Below are 20,709 nucleotides of genomic sequence, written 5' to 3' on the forward strand. Positions count from 1 at the left end.
ACACCAAGCTGTGTGGTGCAGCAGACACGCTGGAGGCAAAGGAGGCCATCCAGAGGGACTTTGACAGGCTGGAGAGGTGGGCACAAGCCAACCTCAAGACAAGTGCAGGGTCCTGCATCTGAGTCGAGACTTGGGGGTGCTAGTGGACAAGAAGCTCAACATGAGCTCTCAGTGTGCACTTGCAGCCTGGAAAGCCAATCAGAGCCTGGGCTGCATCAAGAGAAGTGTGGCCAGCAGGGCAAGGGAGGTGATTCTCCCCCTCTACTCAGCTCTGGTGAGACTCCACCTGGAGTACTGCCTCCAGTTCTGGAGCCCCTATTACAAGAGGGATATGGATGTGCTGGAAGGTGTCCAGAGAAGGGCCACGAGGATGATCAGAGGGCTGGAGCACCTCTCCTGTGAGGACAGACTGAAGGAGTTGGGGCTTTTCAGTCTGGAGAAGAGAAGTCTCCGAGGTGACCTAATTGTGGCCTTCCAGTATCTGAAGGGGGCCTACAGGAAGGCTGGGGAGGGACTTCTCAGGATCTCAGGTAGTGATAGGACCAGGGGGAATGGAATGAAGCTGGAGGTGGGGAGGAGGTTCTTCACCATGAGAGTGGTGAAGCCCTGGAATGGGTTGTCTAGGGAGGTGGTTGAGGCCCCGTCCCTGGAGGTGTTTAAGACCAGGCTGGATGAGGCTCTGTCCAGCCTGATCTAGTGTGGGGTGTCCCTGCCCATGGCAGGGGGGTTGGAACTAGATGATCCTTGTGGTCCCTTCCAACCCTGACTGATACTATGATACTATGAACTCATAGCATGAACACACACTGTGTGTCTCTAAGGCATGTGCTGTACCTTTTAATTATGTAAAACCCTTTGAACAGTATAAGAAGGTACAGGAAACTGAAATGCTATCTACAGAGATAACAAAACCCTACATAATCTCTGAAAAATAAATATGTCCAGTCTGGGCATTGCAATATTTTGAAATAGAAAGGAAAAGTTATCAGCACAGTGGCATTTAAATGCACTTCAAAATCCTGCCCATGTGGACTTACAATACAGATTGTAGATAAATATGAAGTTGAAGACCATGTAAGATAAAATTTGGACTTACTCTGATTAAAATAAGGCCAATTTTGAACAATGCAACAAACACCACCCCTCAGACCTTACCTCTCTTCATGCTCTCACCTGCAGATTGTGTGGTCTCCTCTGAAGACATATCTGAAGAGTAAAAATTAGTATCAGTAAATTAGATACAAATGAATTGAAACAAAAATCTAAACAAATTGCATCCAACTAAATCTACATAATAGAAACATTAATAAAAATCTTGCCTGAAGAGTTTATGGGATAGGTGATAAAAGTAACAAGAGAAGAGTCTGGAAAACAAAAAAAGAGAGAGGAAAGAGGTAAGAATGGAATTAATATAATGGTTTCTTTCTGTGAATTTTGGAGAAAAATGGTCAAGCATGCAAAATTTCCAACAGGAACTGAGTATTACTTAAGTTGTGCTTTGAGAACAACTGCAGTGCTTCTTAAGAGTGGTCAGACTATTCCAAATATTTATATTCAAGTAACAGTCCCACAATCACAGAATGTTAGGGGTTGGAATGGACCTCCAAAGGTCATCCAGCCCAACCCCCCTGTCAGAGCAGGAGCACTCAGGGCAGCTCGCACAAGAACACAGCCAGGTGGCTTTGGAATGGCTCCAGACAAGGAAACTCCACAACCTCTCTTGGCAGCCTGCTCCAGGCCTCTGACACCCTCACAGGGAAAAAGTTTCTCTCTATGTTCCTGTGGCACCACCTCTGTTCCAGCTGGCACCCAGTGCACCTTGACCTGTCCTTGGACATCCCTGAGCAGAGCCTGGTTCCATCCTCCCCACACTGCCCTGCTCATCTATACCACCAGCACTGAGGGCAGACCTCAGGCTCCTCTGCTCCAAGCTCAGACCCTCAGCTCCCTCAGCCTGGCCTCACAGGGAGATGTTCCACTGCAGCAGCTTGGGGGGCTCTATGCTGGACTCTCAAACAGTTCCCTGAGGTCACTCTTGAACTCAGGGCCCCAGAACTGGACACAGTATTCCAGATGTGGCCTCACCAGAGCAGTGGGTGGAGGGAGAACTTCTCTCCACCTACTAATCACAGTCCTTCTAATCCTTCCCAGGATGCCATTGGAATCCACGGCTACAAGGGCACATTGCTCGCTCATGCTCATCCTGTTGTTCATCAGGACCCCCAGATGCCTTTCACCAGAGCTGCTCTCCAACAGGTCAGTCCCCAGCCTATACTGGTGCTTGGGATTGTTCTTTCCCAGATACAAGACTCTAAACTTTACTGGACAAAAGGCTCCTGATCAAGCAAATTGGAACTATTTCATCCTCAAGCATAACTTCTTTAATTACAAAGCAAAATGCACTCTTCAAAACATAAACCATGAAAACCTTAAATGTTGGAACTCATTTACCTGACAACTCTTCTGCACTATCTCAGGGTTGGAACTAGGTGATCCTTGAGGTCCCTTCCAACCCTAACAATTCTGTGATTCTATGATTCATCTACCACGAAATAGCAAACATTGCAATAATGAGTACACTCCTGATTTCCTTACCAGAAATGGTCGTTGCAGCTGATTCTCCTGAATTTTCGGCTTTTGTTTCAGACAGACCAAAAAAGAAAAGGGGGGGGGGGGGGAAGAGGATGATGAAGTTTCAGACACAGAACCACGCTCAACATCCTCTCATTCTGCATTTCCTGTATTCACCACAAGAGGGCAACACTTGTTTAGCAGAGGAATACTTCCAGGTGGTCAAAAAAGGGCAGATTTAACAACCTCTGATTAAAAAAATCCCTTATTTTTATGAATTCAAATAGAATTCACCCTAAGATGGTTACTTTTCAACAAGTACTGGACAGTTTGCATCATATAATGTTAAGAAAACAAAAATCACTGGCCCAAGATACATGACACACTACTCTGAGTGTGATACATGTCACACCACCCTGAGTGTCTTGTTAATTGTGGGAAGGGGAATTAAGTGAATATAACAAGGTAAGCGTAGCTGGGTATCACAGAGCATTAGGGGTTGGAAGAGACCTCCACAGATCATCCAGTCCAACACCTCTGCCAGAGCAGGAGCACCTAGGGCAGGCTACAGATCACCTAGAGCAGGCTGCACAGGAATGCATCCAGGTGGGTTTTGGAAGACTCCAGAGAAGGAGGCTCTGGTTAAGAAGAACTCTTCTAGGGCTGGATATAACAGATGACAGAATGTTAGGGGTTGGAAGGGACTTCCAGAGATTAGTGGGTCCAACCCCCCTGCCAGATCACCTAGAGCAGGCTGCACAGGAACTCTGCAGGTGTGTTTTGAAAAGTTTCCAGAGAAGGAGACTCTGGGTCTGGAGAAAACTTCTCAGACTTTGTATAATTAACCCTGAGACTTGCCATTTCAAATTTGTCCCACACATTATCTGCTCTCTTTTCTATCCTGCAAAATAAAAACCAACCCCAAAGCAGCATTGCCAAAACTTAATTCATACTCTGATCTTGATAGGAGCCAGCCAGCTATTTATACAGCTAACAGCAGCCACTGAATCTTTTGATGTCAGTTACAGACAGGATTTTGATCAAAAGGAAATTAGGAAACTTGATATCTGGTTCACAGAGCCACTTCAAAGTTAGCCCTTTTGTTCACTGAGTGGGTTGTGACAGTGTCACCAACGAGATATCACACAAATACAAGCTAAAAAACATCTGGCTGCAAGGCCAGCTTGGATGAGATCTTGAGCAGCTGGGTCTAGTTGAGAGGAGTCCCTGCCCATGGTGGGAAAGTTGGAGTAGATAATGTCTGAGGTCCCTTCCAACCTGAACCATTCTGTGATTCTATGAAATATGAAACACTATTTTAAAAGCAGACTTCAGGTCCTGCTCTGGCAGAGGGGTTGGACTCGATGATCTCTGGAGGTCCCTTCCAACCCTAACATGCTGTTGTCCTGTGGTATTTCAGCATCTTCCCTTGGAATTTGAAAGCTACTTACAACACACTAATCATGCTGTAAAGCATTTCCTACTGGTGTAGAAGAGTTAATAAGTCAAGGATACCAAAGCTTCTGAAGAACCTCACAATTTTTTGGTTAAGCACAGTAAAGAAGGAGTTTCTAACATGCTAATCACTCTTGGGACTCCTTGCTTGCCTTACTGAAAATTTAGGAATAGCTTCTTTCCAAAGGACACAAATGTAAATGTAATTGCTGCAATGAAAGGAGAACAGGAGTCTCCTCTGAGACCTGAATTACACAGAATGCTAGGGGCTGGAAGGGACCTCAAAAGACCATCCAATCCCAGCCCCCTGCCAGAGCAGGGGCATCTAGAGCAGATCACACAGGAACTCATCCAGGTGGGTTGTGAATATCCACAGCGCTCCTGGGCAGCCTGCTCCAGGGCCCTGTCACACTCACAGGGAAAACATTTTCCTGCCTGTTTCCATGGCACTTCCTATGCCTCAGCTTCTACCCCTGTCCCTTGTGCTGGCATTGGGCATCATCCAGCAGAACCTGGCTCCATCCTTTTGGCACTCACCCTGCACATCTTTATCAACATGAATGAGGTCACCCCTCAGGCTCCTCCTCTCCAAGCTAAAGAGCCCTCAGCTTTCTCAGTCTCTCCTCACAAGGAAGATCTTCCACTCCCTCAAGCATTTTTGTGGCTCTAAGCTGGACTCTCTCAAGCAGTTCCCTGAGGTCCTTCTTGAACTCAGGTACCCAGAACTGGACACAATTTTCCAGATCTGGCCTCAGCAGGGCAGAGTAGAGGGGCAGGAGAACCTCCCTCCACCTACTAGCCACAGCCCTTCTAATCCACCCCAGGATGCCCTAAGCCTTCTTGGCCACAAGAGCACATTGCTGGCTCATGGTCAACCTCCCATCCTCTAGAGCCCCTAGGTCCTCTTCCCTTTCACTGCTCTCCAACAGGTCAGTTCCCAACCTATACTGAATTTTCTTTTCTCTAGAAAATTCCTGATGCTGCTTGCACCACAAAGTATGCTAATAAGCCACAAGGATGGGATGGGAAATTCATTTGCAAATATTTACATATTGGCCAAGTGCAGGGTCCTGCATCTGGGTCGAGGCAATCCCAGGCACAAATACAGGCTGGGCAGTGACTGGCTGGAAAGCAGCCCTGAGGAGAGAGACTTGGGGGTGCTGGTGGACAAAAAGCTCAACATGAGCTCTCAGTGTGCACTTGCAGCCTGCAAGGCCAATCAGATCCTGGGCTGCATCAGGAGAAGTGTGGCTAGCAGGTCGAGGGAGGTGATCCTCCCCCTCTACTCAGCCCTGGTGAGACCCAACCTGGAGTACTGTGTCCAGTTCTGGAGCCCCTATTACAAGAGGGATGTGGAGGTGCTGGAACGTGTCCAGAGACGGGCCACAAGGATGATCAGAGGGCTGGAGCACCTCTCCTGTGAGGACAGACTGAAGGAGTTGGGGCTGTTCAGTCTGCAGAAGAGAAGGCTCCGAGGTGACCTAATTGTGGCCTTCCAGTATCTGAAGGGGGCCTACAGGAAGGCTGGGGAAGGACTTCTCAGGATCTCAGGTAGTGATAGAACTAGGGGGAATGGAATGAAGCTGGAGGTGGGGAGATTCAGGCTAGATGTGAGGAGGAGGTTCTTCCCCATGAGAGTGGTGAGACCCTGGAATGGGTTGTCCAGGGAGGTGGTCGAGGCCCCGTCCCTGGGGGTGTTTAAGAGCAGGCTGGATGAGGCTCTGGCCAGTCTGATCTAGTGTGGGGTGTCCCTGGCCATGGCAGGGGGGTTGGAACTAGATGATCCGTGTGGGCCCTTCCAACCCTGAATGAAACTATGAAACTATGAAACTATCTCCATGACTTAGAGAGGAATTCTTCTTTCTAAAACACAAAGAAAACTGGGGGCAAAATTACACAGGACCCCAAAGTTACCTGTTATTTGTGTTCTGCCAGGCAATGTAGCAGTAGTCTCAACTACAAAGGAAGAAGAATTCTTCATTAGGAACAGAGGTTTTCGCTGTATCTTTGTCCACATGCAGATAGACACACAGCATTTCTTTTTAAACACAACCACTGCAGATGTGCTACTCACCTTCATTCAAGAGGTTGGCAAAACTACTTTGCATCCATTCAGCAACAGGATTTGAGGGTTGTTTGAAAGCTGAAAGCTGAACTCTTTTGTTGTTGGGTTTTCTCCCCCCTCTGCTTACCAATTTTATGTTTATAGAAGACACAGACTAGGCTGTGAGCTTTCCCACGCCCCTTCCGTTGCCAATACCTTCAGAAACACTTTGAGGACATTTGTTTGAGTGAAGGTGGAACAGACTAAGTAGCAACAACCAGAAATGCAACAGGGACCCACAATTGAAAACCCATCACATCCTGGGCTGCATCAAGAGAAGCATAGCCAGCAGGGCCAGGGAGGTGATTCTCCCCCTCTACTCTGCTCTGGTGAGACCACACCTGGAACACTGTGTCCAATTATGGAGGCTCTGTTACAGGAAGGATCTGGAGGTGCTGAAAGGTGTCCAGGGAAGGGCCACGAGGATGAGCAGAGGGCTGGAGCTTTTCTGCTATGGAGACAGACTGAGAGAGTTGGGGCTGTTCAGTCTGGAGAAGAGAAGGCTCCCAAGAGAACTAATTGTGGCCTTCCAGTATCTGAAGGGGGCTACAAGAAAGCTGGGGAGGGACTTTTGAGGGTGTCAGGGAGTGATAGGACTGGGGGGAATGAAGCAAAACTAGAAGTGGAGAGATTGAGATTGGATGTTAGGAAATTCTTCCCCATAAGGGTGGTGAGAGACTGACACAGGTTGCCCAGGGAGGTGGTGGAAGCCTCATCCCTGGAAGCTTTTAAGGCCAGGGTGGATGTGGCTGTGAGCAACCTGCTGTAGTGTGAGGTGTCCCTGGCCATGGCAGGGGGGGTTGGAACTGGATGATCCTTGAGGTCCCTTTCAGCCCTGACAATTCTATGACTATGAACTGTGCCTTCTTGGAGGTCCCTTCCAACCTGGTTTATTCTATTCTATTCACACAGCTGTTTTTGCAGAACTGTGGTATAGAAATGCTGATGAATTATTCAAGTAATTAACTGCTGGTTTAACATGAATTGGGTAAGAGAAGCATGCTTTAATCCATACATATTTACAAATAACACAAAATGTACTTTGAGAATACATCTACATCACAGCATGCAGAGGCATCATGTAGACATCTGCTCACCAAAGAACATACCCAAGAGAGACTTGGACAGGCTTCAGAGGTGAGCCCAAGCCAACGTCATGAAGTTCAACAAGGCCAAGTGCAAGGTCCTACAGCTGGGTCAGGGCAAACCCAAGCACAAATAGAGACTAGGCAAGGAGTGGCTGGAGAGCAGTCTGGAGGAGAAGGACTTGGGAGTGTCAGCTGATGAAAAACTCAACATGAGCCAACAATGGTTGCTGGCAGCCTATCAGGCAGCTGTGTGCTGGGCTGCATCCAAAGCAGGGAGAGCAGGAGCACAGGGAAAGGATTCTGCCCCTCTGCTCTGCTCAGACCCCACCTGCAGCACTGCCTCCAGTTCTGGGGCCCCCAGCAGAAGTGGGACCTAGAGCTGCTGGAGGGGTTCCAGAGGAGGCCACAAAGGTGACCAGAGGCCTGGAAAACCTCCCCTATGGGGAGAGGCTGAGAGAGCTGGGGTTGCTCAGCCTGGATAAAAGAAGGCTCCAGGGAGACCTTCAAGAAGCCTTCCAGTACCTGAGGAGGCCTACAAGAAGGCTGGAACATTTAACAAGGACTTGAGGGACAAGAGGGAATGGATTAAAGCTTGAGGAGGGCAGGTTGAGACTGGAGATTAAGAAGAATCTCTTTCCAGTGAGGGTGGTGAGAGACACTGAAACAGGTTGCCCAGGGAGGTTGTGGATATCCCTCCCTGGAGGCGTCCAAGGCCAGGCTGGATGAAGCTTTGAGCAACTTGTTCTAGTGGAAGGTGTCCCTGCCTATGACTTTAAGATCCCTTCTGACTTAAACCATTCTATGAATCTGAGCAGACAATCAAGCTGTCAGAAATGAAGTGGCTTAGGTGGACCTGGACTGGGAATGAAAAGAGGAGCTATATTTTTTCTAGCTCAATGGGCACATTAAAAATGACCCCTCTGCTAAGGATAGGCTGAGGGAGCTGGACTTGTTCAGCCTGGAGAAGAGAAGACTCCAGGGGGACCTCAGAGCTGCCTTCCAATACCTGAAGGGATCCTGCAGGAAAGCTGCAAAGGGACTTTTCCTGGGGCCGTCTGGAGACAGGCCAAGGGGAATGGTTTGAAGCTGAGGCAGAGCAGGGTTAGACTGGAGCTGAGGAAGAAGTTCTTCAGTAAAAGGTGGTGAAACTCTGAAACAGGCTGCCCAGGCAGGCTGTGGATGCCTCCTCCCTGGGAGTGTTCCAGGCCAGGGTGGATGAGGCCTTGAGCAGCTGAGTCTAGTTGAGAGGTGTCCCTGTCCATGTCAGAGAGATTGGAGTAGATGAGCTCTGAGGTCCCTTCCATCCGAAGCCACTCTGTGATTCTATGATGCTATGAAAACAATGAACTCTAAAACTGCCAAATGCTTCCAATAACAAACCCAGCAGCACAGGGAGCCAAATCATCTAAATGTAAGGCATGGATATGGAGCTGGCTAATGCAGCAAATGATGATGGCATGCTCTGAGCAGCACGTTCTTCTGGTCTCTAACCATGAGTGCTCTTACAGCACGATATTCACATGCCTACAGTCGCTAGGAATGATCTGAGAGGATGAATCGTGTCACTGATCAAGGTGCAGCATTAAGTTTACTGAGCAATCACCTGTGCATACAGAAAGGAGGAAGGAGGAGAGGCTGTCATACTTCATTTCATTTCACTTACTATTGTCAGCCTTCCTTCACTGCTGTGCTTAAGAACTGGAAAGAAAAAGTGCATAGAGCTAATGTGGAGCAGGATTAAAGTCCAGCTTCAAATATCCCTGAAGTTGACATGTAAAAAGGAAAGTAAAATAACTCAAGATGTGCTAATTGCAAGCTAACAGAAAATTCATTTCACTTAGGTTGTTCACTATCAATACAGAGCAAGAAAATCCTTATGTCTGTGAAATCTCCTTTTATTTGCTCCATTAATTTTCACTTGCAACACTTAGTTTAGGGTCATCACATCAACAACCCCAATTTCCTGTTCCAAAACAAAACATTATAAATTGTGTAATGATTTTCTCTAATAGGGAACATTCTGGAGGATCCAAACACCAAATAAACAGGCAAATGACATTACTCAGTATTATGCTTTGTCTTCACTGCAAGGGAGACAGAATAGGTCCCCAAAAGAACTGTTTGGGCTTTTTTTCTGAAGGAAAAGGCAACTCTATTAAAAAGATAACCCACTGGAATCTGTTATTAATATACATAATTAGAAGCAAAAGCAGCAAGTCCCTTACTGTCTGCCTGGGGTGCATCCAAAGCAGTGTTGCCAGCAGATCCAGAGAGGTGATTCTGACACTTTGCTCTGCTCTGGTGAGACCTCACCTGGAGTACTGCATCCAGCTCTGGAGCCCTCAATATAGAAAGGACATGGATCTGATGGAGCAGGTCCAGAGGAGGGCCACAAAAATGATCAGGCGTTAGAGCACTTTTACTACAGTGACAGGCTGAGAGAGCTGTGGGTGTTCAGCCTGGAGATGAAGAGGCTCTAGGGAGACCTAAGAGCAGGCTTCTGGTACCTGAAGGGGGCTACAGGAAGGATGGAGAGAGACTGTTTACAAAGGCCTGTGGTGACAGGACAAGGAGCAATGGCTCCAAACTAGAGAAGAGAAGATTTAGATTGGATGTTAGGAACAAGTTCTTTATATGAGGCTGGTGGAACACTGCAACAGGTTGCCCATGGAGGTGGTTGGGGCCCCATCCCTGGAGACTTTCAAGGTCTGAGCAACCTGATCTAGTTGAGGATGTCCCTGATGATGCAGGGCTGGTTGGACTGGATGACCTTTGGAGGTCCCTTCCAACCCAGACCAATCTATGATTCTATGATTCTTTCAGATCACTTTGTACTGTTCTGACATAAGTAACTTGCTAAGCCAAGACTTGAGAATCCCATCTGGGTAGGCAGAGGAGATTGTTCCACTGGTATGAAACCTGTTTAGCAACTCTTGCCATCACTCCATACCACAGCTGCAAAAAAACCTACCTGGGAACCAGTGCTTGCCTTGTGACAAGCAGTTTCCCATAATGACTTCACATGACAATTAGAATCAGAATAACTTTAGCAGCTGCAGTTTGGTAGGAGACTAAACCCATTAGTAACAGAGCTTCAGGCTAGGTCCACCAACTGATGCAGCTCTGAGAAAGACCAATGCCTGACCCTGTCTACAAACCAGCCTTGTACAGACAGCATTTCTTAGCATTCCTTAGTATGACAGATCTTAGCTATCAGTCTACTGGCTCATCACCATCATCATCAAATGGAAGGGACCTCAGAGATCATCTACTCCAACCTCCCTGCCATGCCCAAGGACACCTCCCAACTAGATTCAGCTGCTCAAGGCGTCATCCAACCTGGCCTTCAACACCCCCAGGCAGGAGGCAGCCACAACCTCCCTGGGCAGCCTGTGCCAGAGTCCCACCACCTTGTATTGAAGAACTTCTTCCTCAGCTCCAGTCTAACCCTGCTCTGCCTCAGCTTCAAACCATTCCCCCTGTCTCTAAACACCCTTGGCAGCCTTCCTGTAGGATCCCTTCAGGTATTGGAGGAAAGCAGCCCTAAGGTCTAATTGGAGTCTCTTGTCTTTGAGGATGGCCTCCACAAGTCCTGCTGCAGCTGTTCCACCAAGCAAAGCAGACTTAGAAAATGAATTCAGCCAAAGGGAAAGACAGGGAGAAGCAGCCTTTGTAACACAGTGCCCAAGATGGCATGGCTGGATGGCTGGTTCTGGTCCCTGCACTGGCATGCCCTTTGTTGAGTAACTTAGACATAGGGTACAGAAAAAGCCCTTAAAGCACAGACAGCACACAACCTTCTACTTCCAACTGGGAGAATGAAAAATCTCCTTTTCTTTTCCCTACTTCCAATCCAATCTATGATCAGTCTACTCCTTCTTAAAACGTTTGGAAAGGCAACATCCTCTCTTCAGGCAACCTGTCTTCAGGCAAGCCACTGTGCCAGAAGCAGGTCAGTTTTTCCAGGGTGGAGGAGTGAGAAGCAGCTAGAACCTGGCTGCAGATAACCAACATCATGCAAGAGCTGAGTTGCTGGCAGCTGCTGCTTGCTCCAGGCTCAGGGGAACAGCTTTGCTGCTGAATAAAGCTGCTTTACCTGACACTTCATGGTCACCTTCAAAGTTCTGTAGAAAGCATCCTTTAAAGTAAGCCTGAGACAGCAAGCAGAGTGCTTGCTTAGGAGGAAAAAAGACAGAGTCTGAACTCCAATGATCTACAGCAGCCACAGGGACATCCACATGGGCAGTGAGACTGAATGCACCATCAGCAAGTGTGCAGATGACACCAACTCGTGTGGCGCTGTCAATACACCAGAGAGACAGGATGGCATCCAGAGGGACCTGGACAAGCTGGAGAAGTGGTGCCCAGGTGAACCTCATGAAGGTCAACAAGAGCAAGTGCAGGGCCAGAACAATCCTCACTGTCAATATAGGCTGGGGGATGAGGTGTTGGAAAGCAGCCCTGTGGAAAAGGACTTGGGGGTGCTGGTGGATGAGAAGCTGGACAGGAGCAGGCAGTGTGAGCTTGCAGCACAGACGGCTAATGGCAGCCTGGGCTGCCAGAGCAGCCTTCCGGTACACGAAGGGGGCTACAGGAAGGATGGAGAGAGTCTGTTTGCAAAGGCCTGCAGGGACAGGACAAGGGCAGACTTAGATTGGATATCAGGAAGAAGTTCTTCACTATGAGGGTGGAGGAACACTGGAACAGGTTGCCCAGGGAGGGGGTTGAGGTCCCTTACCTTGAGATATTCAATGTGAGGCTCAATGAGGCTCTGGGCAGCCTGATCAAGTTGAAGGTGTCCTGCTGACTGCAGGGGGTTAGGAAAAGACGACCTTTGAAGGTCCCTTCCAACCAAATGCAATCTGTGAATATCTGACTGTTGGTGAAAGGCAAATGTAAGAAAACGTGGGAAGTTCTTGTTCACTTTAGATCTGTTCCTTTGGCCAGACCACTTAACTACCTGAAGGGAGGTAGTAGACAGCTGGGGGTTGGTCTCTTCTCCCAGGCAACCAGCACCAGAACAAGAGGACACAGTCTCAAGCTGTGCCAGGGGAAGTTTAGGCTGGAGGTAAGGAGAAATTTCTTCCCAGAAAGAGTAATTGGCCATTGGAATGTGCTGCCGAGGGAGGTGGTGGAGTCACCATCCCTGGAGGTGTTCAAAAAGGGACTGGATGTGGCACTTGGAGCCATGGTTTAGTTAATCAAGAGCTGTTGAGTGTTAGGTTGGACTTGATGATCTCTTGAAGTCTTTTCCAGCCTTATTGATTCTATGATTCTGTGATCCTTAACAGAAAACTCAGGTGCAGTATTTTCAGTTCAGCATTGATGTTACACAGGTTTTTAGCAAATTAGGTTAGAAATACATTTTTTATTCACAGATTCATAGAATGCTTTAGGTTGGAAGGGACCCCAGAGATCATCCAATTCCAATCCCCTGCCATGGGCAGGGTCACCTAGACCAGGTTGTTCAAGGCCTCATCCAGCCTGGTCTTAGACACCTTCAGGGAGGGGGCATTCATGACCTCCCTGGGCAACCTGAAGAACTTCTTCCTAATATCCAGCTTGTTTCAATCCATTCCCTCTCACCCTATCACTCCCAGCCCTTGTCAAAAGTCCTTTCCCAGCTTGCTTGTAGCCCCCTTCAGGTACTGGAAGGCTGCTCTAAGGTCTCCCCAGAGCCATCTTTTCTCCAGGCTGAACAACCCCAACTCTCTCAGCCTGCTCCCTACAGGGGAGGTTCTCCAGGCTTCTGATCATCTTTGTGCCTCCTCTGGACCCTCTCCAGCAGCTCCAGGTCCCTCTTCTGCTGGGGGCCCCAGAACTGGAGGCAGTGCTGCAGGTGGGGTCTCAGCAGAGCAGAGGGGCAGAATCCCCTCCCTGTGCTGCTGCTCTCCCTGCTCTGGATGCAGCTCAGCACACAGCTGCCTGCTGGGCTGCCAGGGACCACTGCTGGCTCCTGGGGAGTTTGTCACCACCTGACACCCCCAAGGCCTTCTTCTCCAGACTGCTCTCTTTTATCTGTTTGTATAAAGCAATGCATTAGACACTGAGGTGAATCAAATCACCTCTTCTCTGGCAGGCCGATTTCCAAAAAGCACAGAAGAGGAAGGCAATGAGAGCAAAGCAAAAGAAGGTCAAAGATGCCTTCTGTTAACAGGTACAAAGCAGAGTTTTGCATGACTCACCAAATAGGCACTCCAGAGGTAGATATTTTTTCCCCATCACATTTACTTCCTTTAAGATCTAGAGATTTTTATACCTTTCTGTCCTTCCAGTTTTAGAAAGAAAATTGTATTGGGACACAAAGAATTTATTTTTTCATCTCCAGCTTTCATGCTGCACTCATTAAATGTAAGGCCATGCCGCCCCCAACAGACTGGATGAATGGATGAGTGACAGCCACATTACCACTTTCTGCCTGAGGAGGTAAAGCCCTGGGACTCCACCCTCCCTTCCAGGAAAGCTGATCCTGTCATCAGAAGTGCACACAGCTTGGGAAATCTTTAACATGAGTCTACACCATACCTCCTGTTGACCACACCTGCAAGCTAGAACCACAACCCAAACTGTTCTTCTTCCTTAAGCATGCAAAGGCAAAGCAGTCACCCAGAGCACCAGTCACTTCCCATTTCTCCCATCAGCACTGGACTGCTTTGGGCCCACAAGCCTAGAAACCTTCTCCAGAAACACCAGCAGCAGGCTCAGCAATACTGGGAATTGAAAGGATTCATAGAGTCATAGAATACCAGGCTGGAAGGGACCTCAAGGATCATCTAGTATGACACAGGGAGAAGACAGGGGCAACAACTTCAGCCTGAAAGCTTGACAGTTAAAAAGGTTTTTTGCACCTCAAATGCCAGATCAAAACCACTACATAGCATTTATGAAAAAAAAAAAAGAGACAACAAAAAAGGCTACCAAAAGCAACAGGCACTGGCCTCCAGCTGCTAAAAGTCAGGGCACTGGCAGTGCTGGCAGTGCTTTCCTGCCAGTGATGCTATTTCCAGTCATACCTTAAATCATCTCTTCTATTTATTCACTTCTATTTATTCCAGCCAGCTCCCTGCTCCTTTGCATAAGCAGTGTAACACTTTGGATGTTTATATTTGGATTGGGAATGTTACTGTTTAATGTGTAACTGCAGTGACTAATGTTTAAACACAACATTTCTTCCAGCTGTCAAGTTGGTATTGAAGGCAACTCGCAAATAGCCCACATAAAAATGACAACTGAAGAGCTGGTGCTCACACATTACTGCCACTCATGACTACAGTTTCTTTTCAAGCATTTAGTGCTTTTAACTCAAGTGTTTTCTGCTGGGTTTGTATTCTTTTAAATCACTCAGAGCTTTATATTCCTTAGTGTGCCCCGATGATGCAGAGGTAAGAGTGATATCATAGAATCACAGAATGTTAGGGGTTGGAAGGGACCTCTAGAGATCATCCAGTCCAACCTCCTGCTAGAGCAGCATCACCTAGGGCAGGCCACACAGGAACACACCCAGGTGGGTTTGGAATGTCTCCAGAGAAGGAGACTCCACAACCTTTCTGGGCAGCCTGTTCCAGGGTTCCATCACCATCCAGAATTGTCTCCTCAGGTTGAGGTGGAACTTCTTGTGCTCTATCTTGTACCTGTTGTTCCTTATTCTGTCACTGGGAACCACCTCTCAGCCTTCTCCAGACTATACAGCCCCAGGGCTCTCTGTCTTTATTCATAGCAGAGATGTTCAAGTACCATAATCATCCCCAGAGCTCCCCACTGGCCTCTCTCCAGCAGATCCCTTTCTCTCTTGAATCAGAGTCCAGAACCGGACACAACATTCCAGGTATCCATTGACCACCGTCCACATTAAATGTTCATACTCCAGCCATTCATTCAAATATTCTACAATGAATGTGTAGCTAAATAGGAATCACTCTTTAAAGAACAAGATGAAGAACTCTCCCAGTGTTGGCATCTGGAAGAGTGAGCACATCTTCCTTCTTTCTAAATCCCAGGAGAGGATTGTTGAAGTGAGACACACTCACTCTGTGCACCCTTTCTCCACATCACAGCTGTTGTGCCACTTCTCATTCCCAGCAAAATGGGGATTATCAAAGGAACCTGTGGAATGCAAGTGGCAGGTCTGTGACGCACACTGTGTGGGGCCTCCTCCTCTCTTTGGCCCTACCTGCAGAGCAAGCAACAGCAACATCAAGCAGAGAGCAACCAGAAGACTATGAGCCTGGAAGAAGCAGGAGTTGCTTTCTTAATTGCAATCTAGAAGTTTACTACTGCTAAGTCCCATTAGTCCAAGAAATGTGGTCAGCCTCTGTCACAACCTGGGATGTGGTCAGATATGTCCTTCCTGGCAAATGTGCAGAAGATATGTGGCTACTACAGAGGTAATACCATTGTCTTCTGGAAAGGGAAATACTTGGTTAAAGGTGAGCATGTCTTTAAGTGAACATGTGTTGTGAATCTCACCGGAATCAACATTCTGCATCCAGCTCTGGAGCCCTCAGCAATGGAAGGACATGGACCTGATGGAGCAGGTCCAGAGGAGGGCCAGAAAAATGATCAGGGGGCTGCAGCACCTCTACTACAAGGACAGCCTGGGGTTGTTCAGCCTGGAGAAGAGAAGGCTCCAGCAAGACCTCAGAGCAGTCTTCCAGTACCTGAAGGGGGCTACAAGGAGGCTGCAGAGGGACTGCTCCCAAAGGCCTGCAGGGACAGGACCAGGGGCAAAGGTTTGAAATGAGAGCAGAGCAGATTTAAATTGGATGTTAGGGACAAGTTTTGCACCAGGAGGCTGGTGGAACACTGCAACAGGTTGCCCAGGGAGGTAGTTAAGGCCCTATTCCTGGAGATCTTCAAAGTGGGGCTGGGCAAGGCTGTGAGCAACCTGATCTAGTGGAGGATGTCCCTGCTGACTGCAGGGAGGTTGGACTGGGTGACCTTTGGAGGTCCTTTCCAATCCAAGCCATTTTGTGGATATTGGATTCTATTGGACCTCACACAGTTAAGACAAAAAACCTAAACACATTTTTGATAATCTGGAAATTTGTTATAAAATAAGGACTATAATAAAAGAAGAAAATAAAAATAATTTGAAGTGCCAACAAAAAGAAAGGTGGCCAAAGGAGACAAGGAAACTTCAGCTCAGAACGGCACACAAAGCAAATTTCAGTTTATTAGGGAGTGCATCATTGTCCAACAGATGAACAGCTTATACCGCACACAGATTTTTGAGTGGTTAAGCAAAGGAGAATCCACAGGAAACATCTGACTGATGATTTTACAAATTGCTATTTGATGTAGGCACAAAATGCCAACCCAGCCATAAAGTAAAGAATCCGGAACTTGTCCTGGGGCACAACTCTGACTGCAACTCACTGCCTTCCATTTCACCTTCTGTGCCTACGCAGGAGGCACAAACCCCTCCCAGGCTCCACTCCTTTGCCAGTTATGGTCTTTGCAGATGCAAAATCAAAACTTTCTGATGACTTTAGACTAGAATCAAAGAGTACTTGGGGTTGGAAGGGACCTCCAAAGCTCATCCAGTCCAACCCTTCTGCAGTCAGCAGGGACAACCTCCACTAGAGCAGGTTGCTTTGTCCAGCCTCACCTTGAAGATCTCCAAGGATGGAGCCTCAATGACCTCTCCGGGCAACCCGTTGCAGTGTTGCAGCACCCTTGTGGTCCAGAACTTATTCCTCACATCCAATCTCAATCTGTTCTTCCTTAATTTCAAACCATTCCCCCAGGTCCCATCACTGCAGGCCTTTGCAAACAGTCCCTCTGCAGCCTTTTGTAACCCCCTTCAGGTACTGGAAGGCTGCTATGAGGCCTCCCTGGAGCCTTCTCTTTTCACTTCTATATGGTGAGGGTGACAGAACCCTGGAGCAGGCTGCCCAGAGAGGTTCTGGAGTCTCCTTCTCTGGAGACTTTCAAGACCTGTCTGATCTGTTCCTGTGTGATCTGCCCTAAGTGCTCCTGCTTTGGCAGGGGCCTTGGACTAGGTGATCTTTTGAGGTCCCTTCCAACCTGTGATTCTGGGATCCTTTCTTCAGTTCCTCTCCCACACAGAACCCAACAGAAAAGATGTGCTCCCAACTCATAGCATGAGGCCAGCAGAGGCATTACACTCATTATGACCCAGTGTCAGAGGCATTCCCCATGAGTCCTTGTCTGTCAGATGGAATTCTTTCTCTTTCACAAAAAGAAATCTGGGCAGCTTACTTTACTGCCCTTACTAAGACACGTTCAATCTACCCAGTCAGACAGCTGAAAGGTATTTTTAAGTCTGCACAAAAGAGGTACAATTCTTAAGGACAAAGGTGATGAAGACTAAGGTTAGTGCTATACTTTGACTGAAGCACCTATGCTATAATAGCATTTTAGCAACCAATGGAGCTAGCTAGTCAGATAAGGTCTTAGAGGATAGTATTATATATTACAGCTGATAAATTTGATCCTACCCAAGCTTGATGCATGTTTGTCTCTTTTGTCTACTGTTACTTTGTCAACTATCATGTGGCTCTGAGCAGCCTGCTCTAGTGTGAGATGTCCCTACCCTTGGCAGGGGGGTTGGAACTGGATAATCCTTGAGGTCCCTTCCAACCCTGACAATTCTGTGATTATAACAGCAAATGATAGAAAGAAGATTATTCTCTTGCTTTAATTCAATTTCTCCAAAATAAAATCTTCTTGGTTTTGGCTAAAGCTTTTTCATGGTTAGTTTTGGGGTTGCCTTTTTAGGGCAGAAAGGAATTTTGAGAAATGAGTGAGAAACCATTTGTCCATTTTAATAAAGACAGACATTACTGATACAGAAAAAAACAAAGAAGAAATTAGAGTCTCCAGTAACCTTTAGAGATGTAGACCATAACAACTAAAGATGGTGTAATGTGCCAGTGAAGCAGTGAAATCAAAGATACCAATCCAGGCTGGGGGATGATGAAACTGAGAGCAGCCCTGAAGAAAAGGACTTGGGGTTGATGGTGGGTGAGAAGCTGGACAAGAGCCAACAGTGTGAGCTTGCAGCCCACAAGGCCAATCACATCCCAGGCTGCATCAAAAGCAGCCAGAGATGGAGAGAAGTGATTCTGCCACTTTGGTCTGGTGAGACCTCACCTGGAGTACTGCATCCAGCTCTAGAGCCCTCAACACAGGAAGGATATGGACCTGATCAAGCAGGTCCAGAGGAAGACCACAAAAATAATGAAAGGGCTGCAACACCTTTGCTACAAGGACAGAGGGAGCTGAGGATGTTCAGCTTGGCAAAGAGAAGGCTCCAGGAACACCTCAGAGCAGTCTTCCTGTACCTGAAGGGGGCTACAAGGAGGCTGCAGAGGGACTGTTCCCAAAGGCCTGCAGGGACAGGACCAGGGGCAATGATTTAATTATTTGAAATGAGAGCAGAGCAGATTTAAATTGGCTGTGAGGAACAAGTTCTGCACCAGGAGGTTGCTGCAACACTGCAACAGGTTGCCCTGGGAGGGAATTGAGGCCCCATCCCTGGAAATCCTCAAGGTGAGGCTGAACAAGGCTATGAACAACCTGATCTAGTGGAGGATGCCCTGCTGACTGCAGGGGGGTTGGACTGGATGCCCTTTGGAGGTCCCTTCCAACCCAAGCCATTCCACAGTTCTATGATTCTAAGTTCTGGACAGGCAAATGAGCAGAATGAGGACCAGTAAATGCTTTCCTCTACAGTTATTTACTGAATGAAAGCTGTATAAATGAATTTAGACAACACTGACAGAAAGCCTTTGTACTTCTAGGAGTTTCGCTTGGATGCCTCCTTGTGGTGGGTTGAAATTCCCCCCCAACATTAACCATCACACTCCTGCTGTCATTACCACTGCATGCACCGCAGACAGACACAAGAGTTCACAGAAGTCTAGTCTTTTAAGGACTGCTGCTGTGTTTGTTACATTGGGATCCAAGCTGGTGACAGCTGCAGATCCTCCCAGCTTCTCAGGAAGCATTTAGCTAGAAATGACTAACAAAGACTTTTTGAGATCTGGAAGAGAAATATTAACACTACTTCAGATCCACTTGTGACAAAAGTACTATTTCAGCAACAAAGGTGCAGTGGTTACTCACCACATGGCAGAGAGCTGTCCTCTTCTACTGTCACATTGTAGAGCCAGTCCTCCCTTCTCCAGCGTATCACACCGCTGTCTTTGCAGTCGTGAGACTGCCTCAGATCTGCTTTATCCCACATCCTGAACATGTACAACTCCCCTGTCATCCCCACGTTAGATGACACAGCTGGACCTGGCAGCTTTGAGCAGCCAAGTAAGAACTTCCCTTTCCCAGGCAGATTGACTTTCCCAGGTAGTTTTTTGTTTGCTTCTTTGGTTCCATTTATGAACAACTTCATCTCCTCATCTTCACTCTTCCACTGGACACATACTTCGTACCAAGTGTTCTCATGTAGTTTTGCTTTTGTATTTATTTGGTTGCCAAAGAGCCATATCCTCACTTCACCACCATCTCCTGTAAGTCCCAGCTCATACTTCTCTCCAGAGGAATTGGTGTGAGGTGTTTCCTGATAGTACACATAGGCTGTCCAGGGTCTGTCTGAGGAATACAGCTTGATGCGCACGCAGACAATGAATTCTTTCAAGGGGTGCAGAGAAATTCTTGGTGACATAATCCAAGGAGCTTCACATGCAGTCTTAAAAACAGCTTTGTATTTTCCTAGGAAACCCTCCTGATCTGAAAAAAAAAAAAAAGAGGAAAGTTTATTTGGAAAAGGATTTTTGGTTTTAAAAGGATCTTCTGAAAGAGTGTTAATTCTTCCACGTGAGCCCTTGTAACCAACAGGGCAAATGGCATCCTGGGGGGCACCAAGAAAAGTGTGACCCTAGACCAAGAAGGTCTAGGGAGGTTCTCCTCCCTCCCTCTACTCTGCCCTGCTGAGACCACACTTGGAATACTGAATCCAGTTTTGAGCTCCCTAATTCAAGAGAGACAGGGACCTGATGCAGGGAGTCCAAGGGAGAGCCATGAGGATGACTGGGGGACTGGAACATCTCTGCAGAGGGGTTGGAACTAGATGATCTTTCTGGTCCCTTCCAACCTAAACCATGGATCTACGAAAACGGAGCACCAGCTCTCATCAGGTCACTTCTGAATCAGGAATGTGTTCAGCTTTTCCATCTTTGGAGCACAGGGCTCCCAAATTTATTTTTCAATTGAAACAAATGAAAAACAGGAGGAGATTCCAAACTCCCAAGTGAAGATTGATAGATAGAAGCTACCAGGTAGACAAAATATCAATCCAGACTCACAGAAAGTCATTACTAACTGTTCTTGCTGCAGACTATAACTGTAATGGTGATCAGTAAGCAAGGCCTGATGAATTAAACTAACAAAAGAGTGCACTCACTCCTCTGGAAGCAGCAAAGTCTGGCCCACTTTGCCCTGAACAGTAAAAAAAAAGTGCTGAAAAATAGATGCCACACTCACAAGAATAAATACCAACACTACCTGAATTGT

The 20,709-nt window shown here is 47.4% G+C and overlaps 1 protein-coding gene across 4 annotated transcripts in view; it reads right to left on the reverse strand.

Annotated features, from left to right (window-relative positions):
* ADGRG2 (adhesion G protein-coupled receptor G2) overlaps positions 1 to 20,709 on the reverse strand; it is a 71,270-nt gene that overhangs the window by 35,295 nt on the left and 15,266 nt on the right. For 2 of the 4 annotated variants that reach the window (XM_068144739.1, XM_068144740.1), the window contains exons 3-7: positions 19,309 to 19,926; positions 5,941 to 5,982; positions 2,596 to 2,634; positions 1,320 to 1,364; positions 1,174 to 1,206 (exon numbers count right to left, since the gene is read on the reverse strand). In XM_068144739.1, coding sequence (XP_068000840.1) covers positions 1,174 to 1,206; positions 1,320 to 1,364; positions 2,596 to 2,634; positions 5,941 to 5,982; positions 19,309 to 19,926 — 777 coding nt within the window. The remainder of the gene's footprint in view (positions 1 to 1,173; positions 1,207 to 1,319; positions 1,365 to 2,595; positions 2,635 to 5,940; positions 5,983 to 19,308; positions 19,927 to 20,709) is intronic. The other 2 variants (XM_068144742.1, XM_068144743.1) reach the window with 2 other exon arrangements.

This window comes from Melanerpes formicivorus, unplaced genomic scaffold, assembly GCF_026170545.1.
Source record: "Melanerpes formicivorus ecotype bairdi unplaced genomic scaffold, bMelFor1.0.p_v2 SCAF_11, whole genome shotgun sequence".
Lineage (NCBI taxonomy): Eukaryota > Metazoa > Chordata > Aves > Piciformes > Picidae > Melanerpes > Melanerpes formicivorus.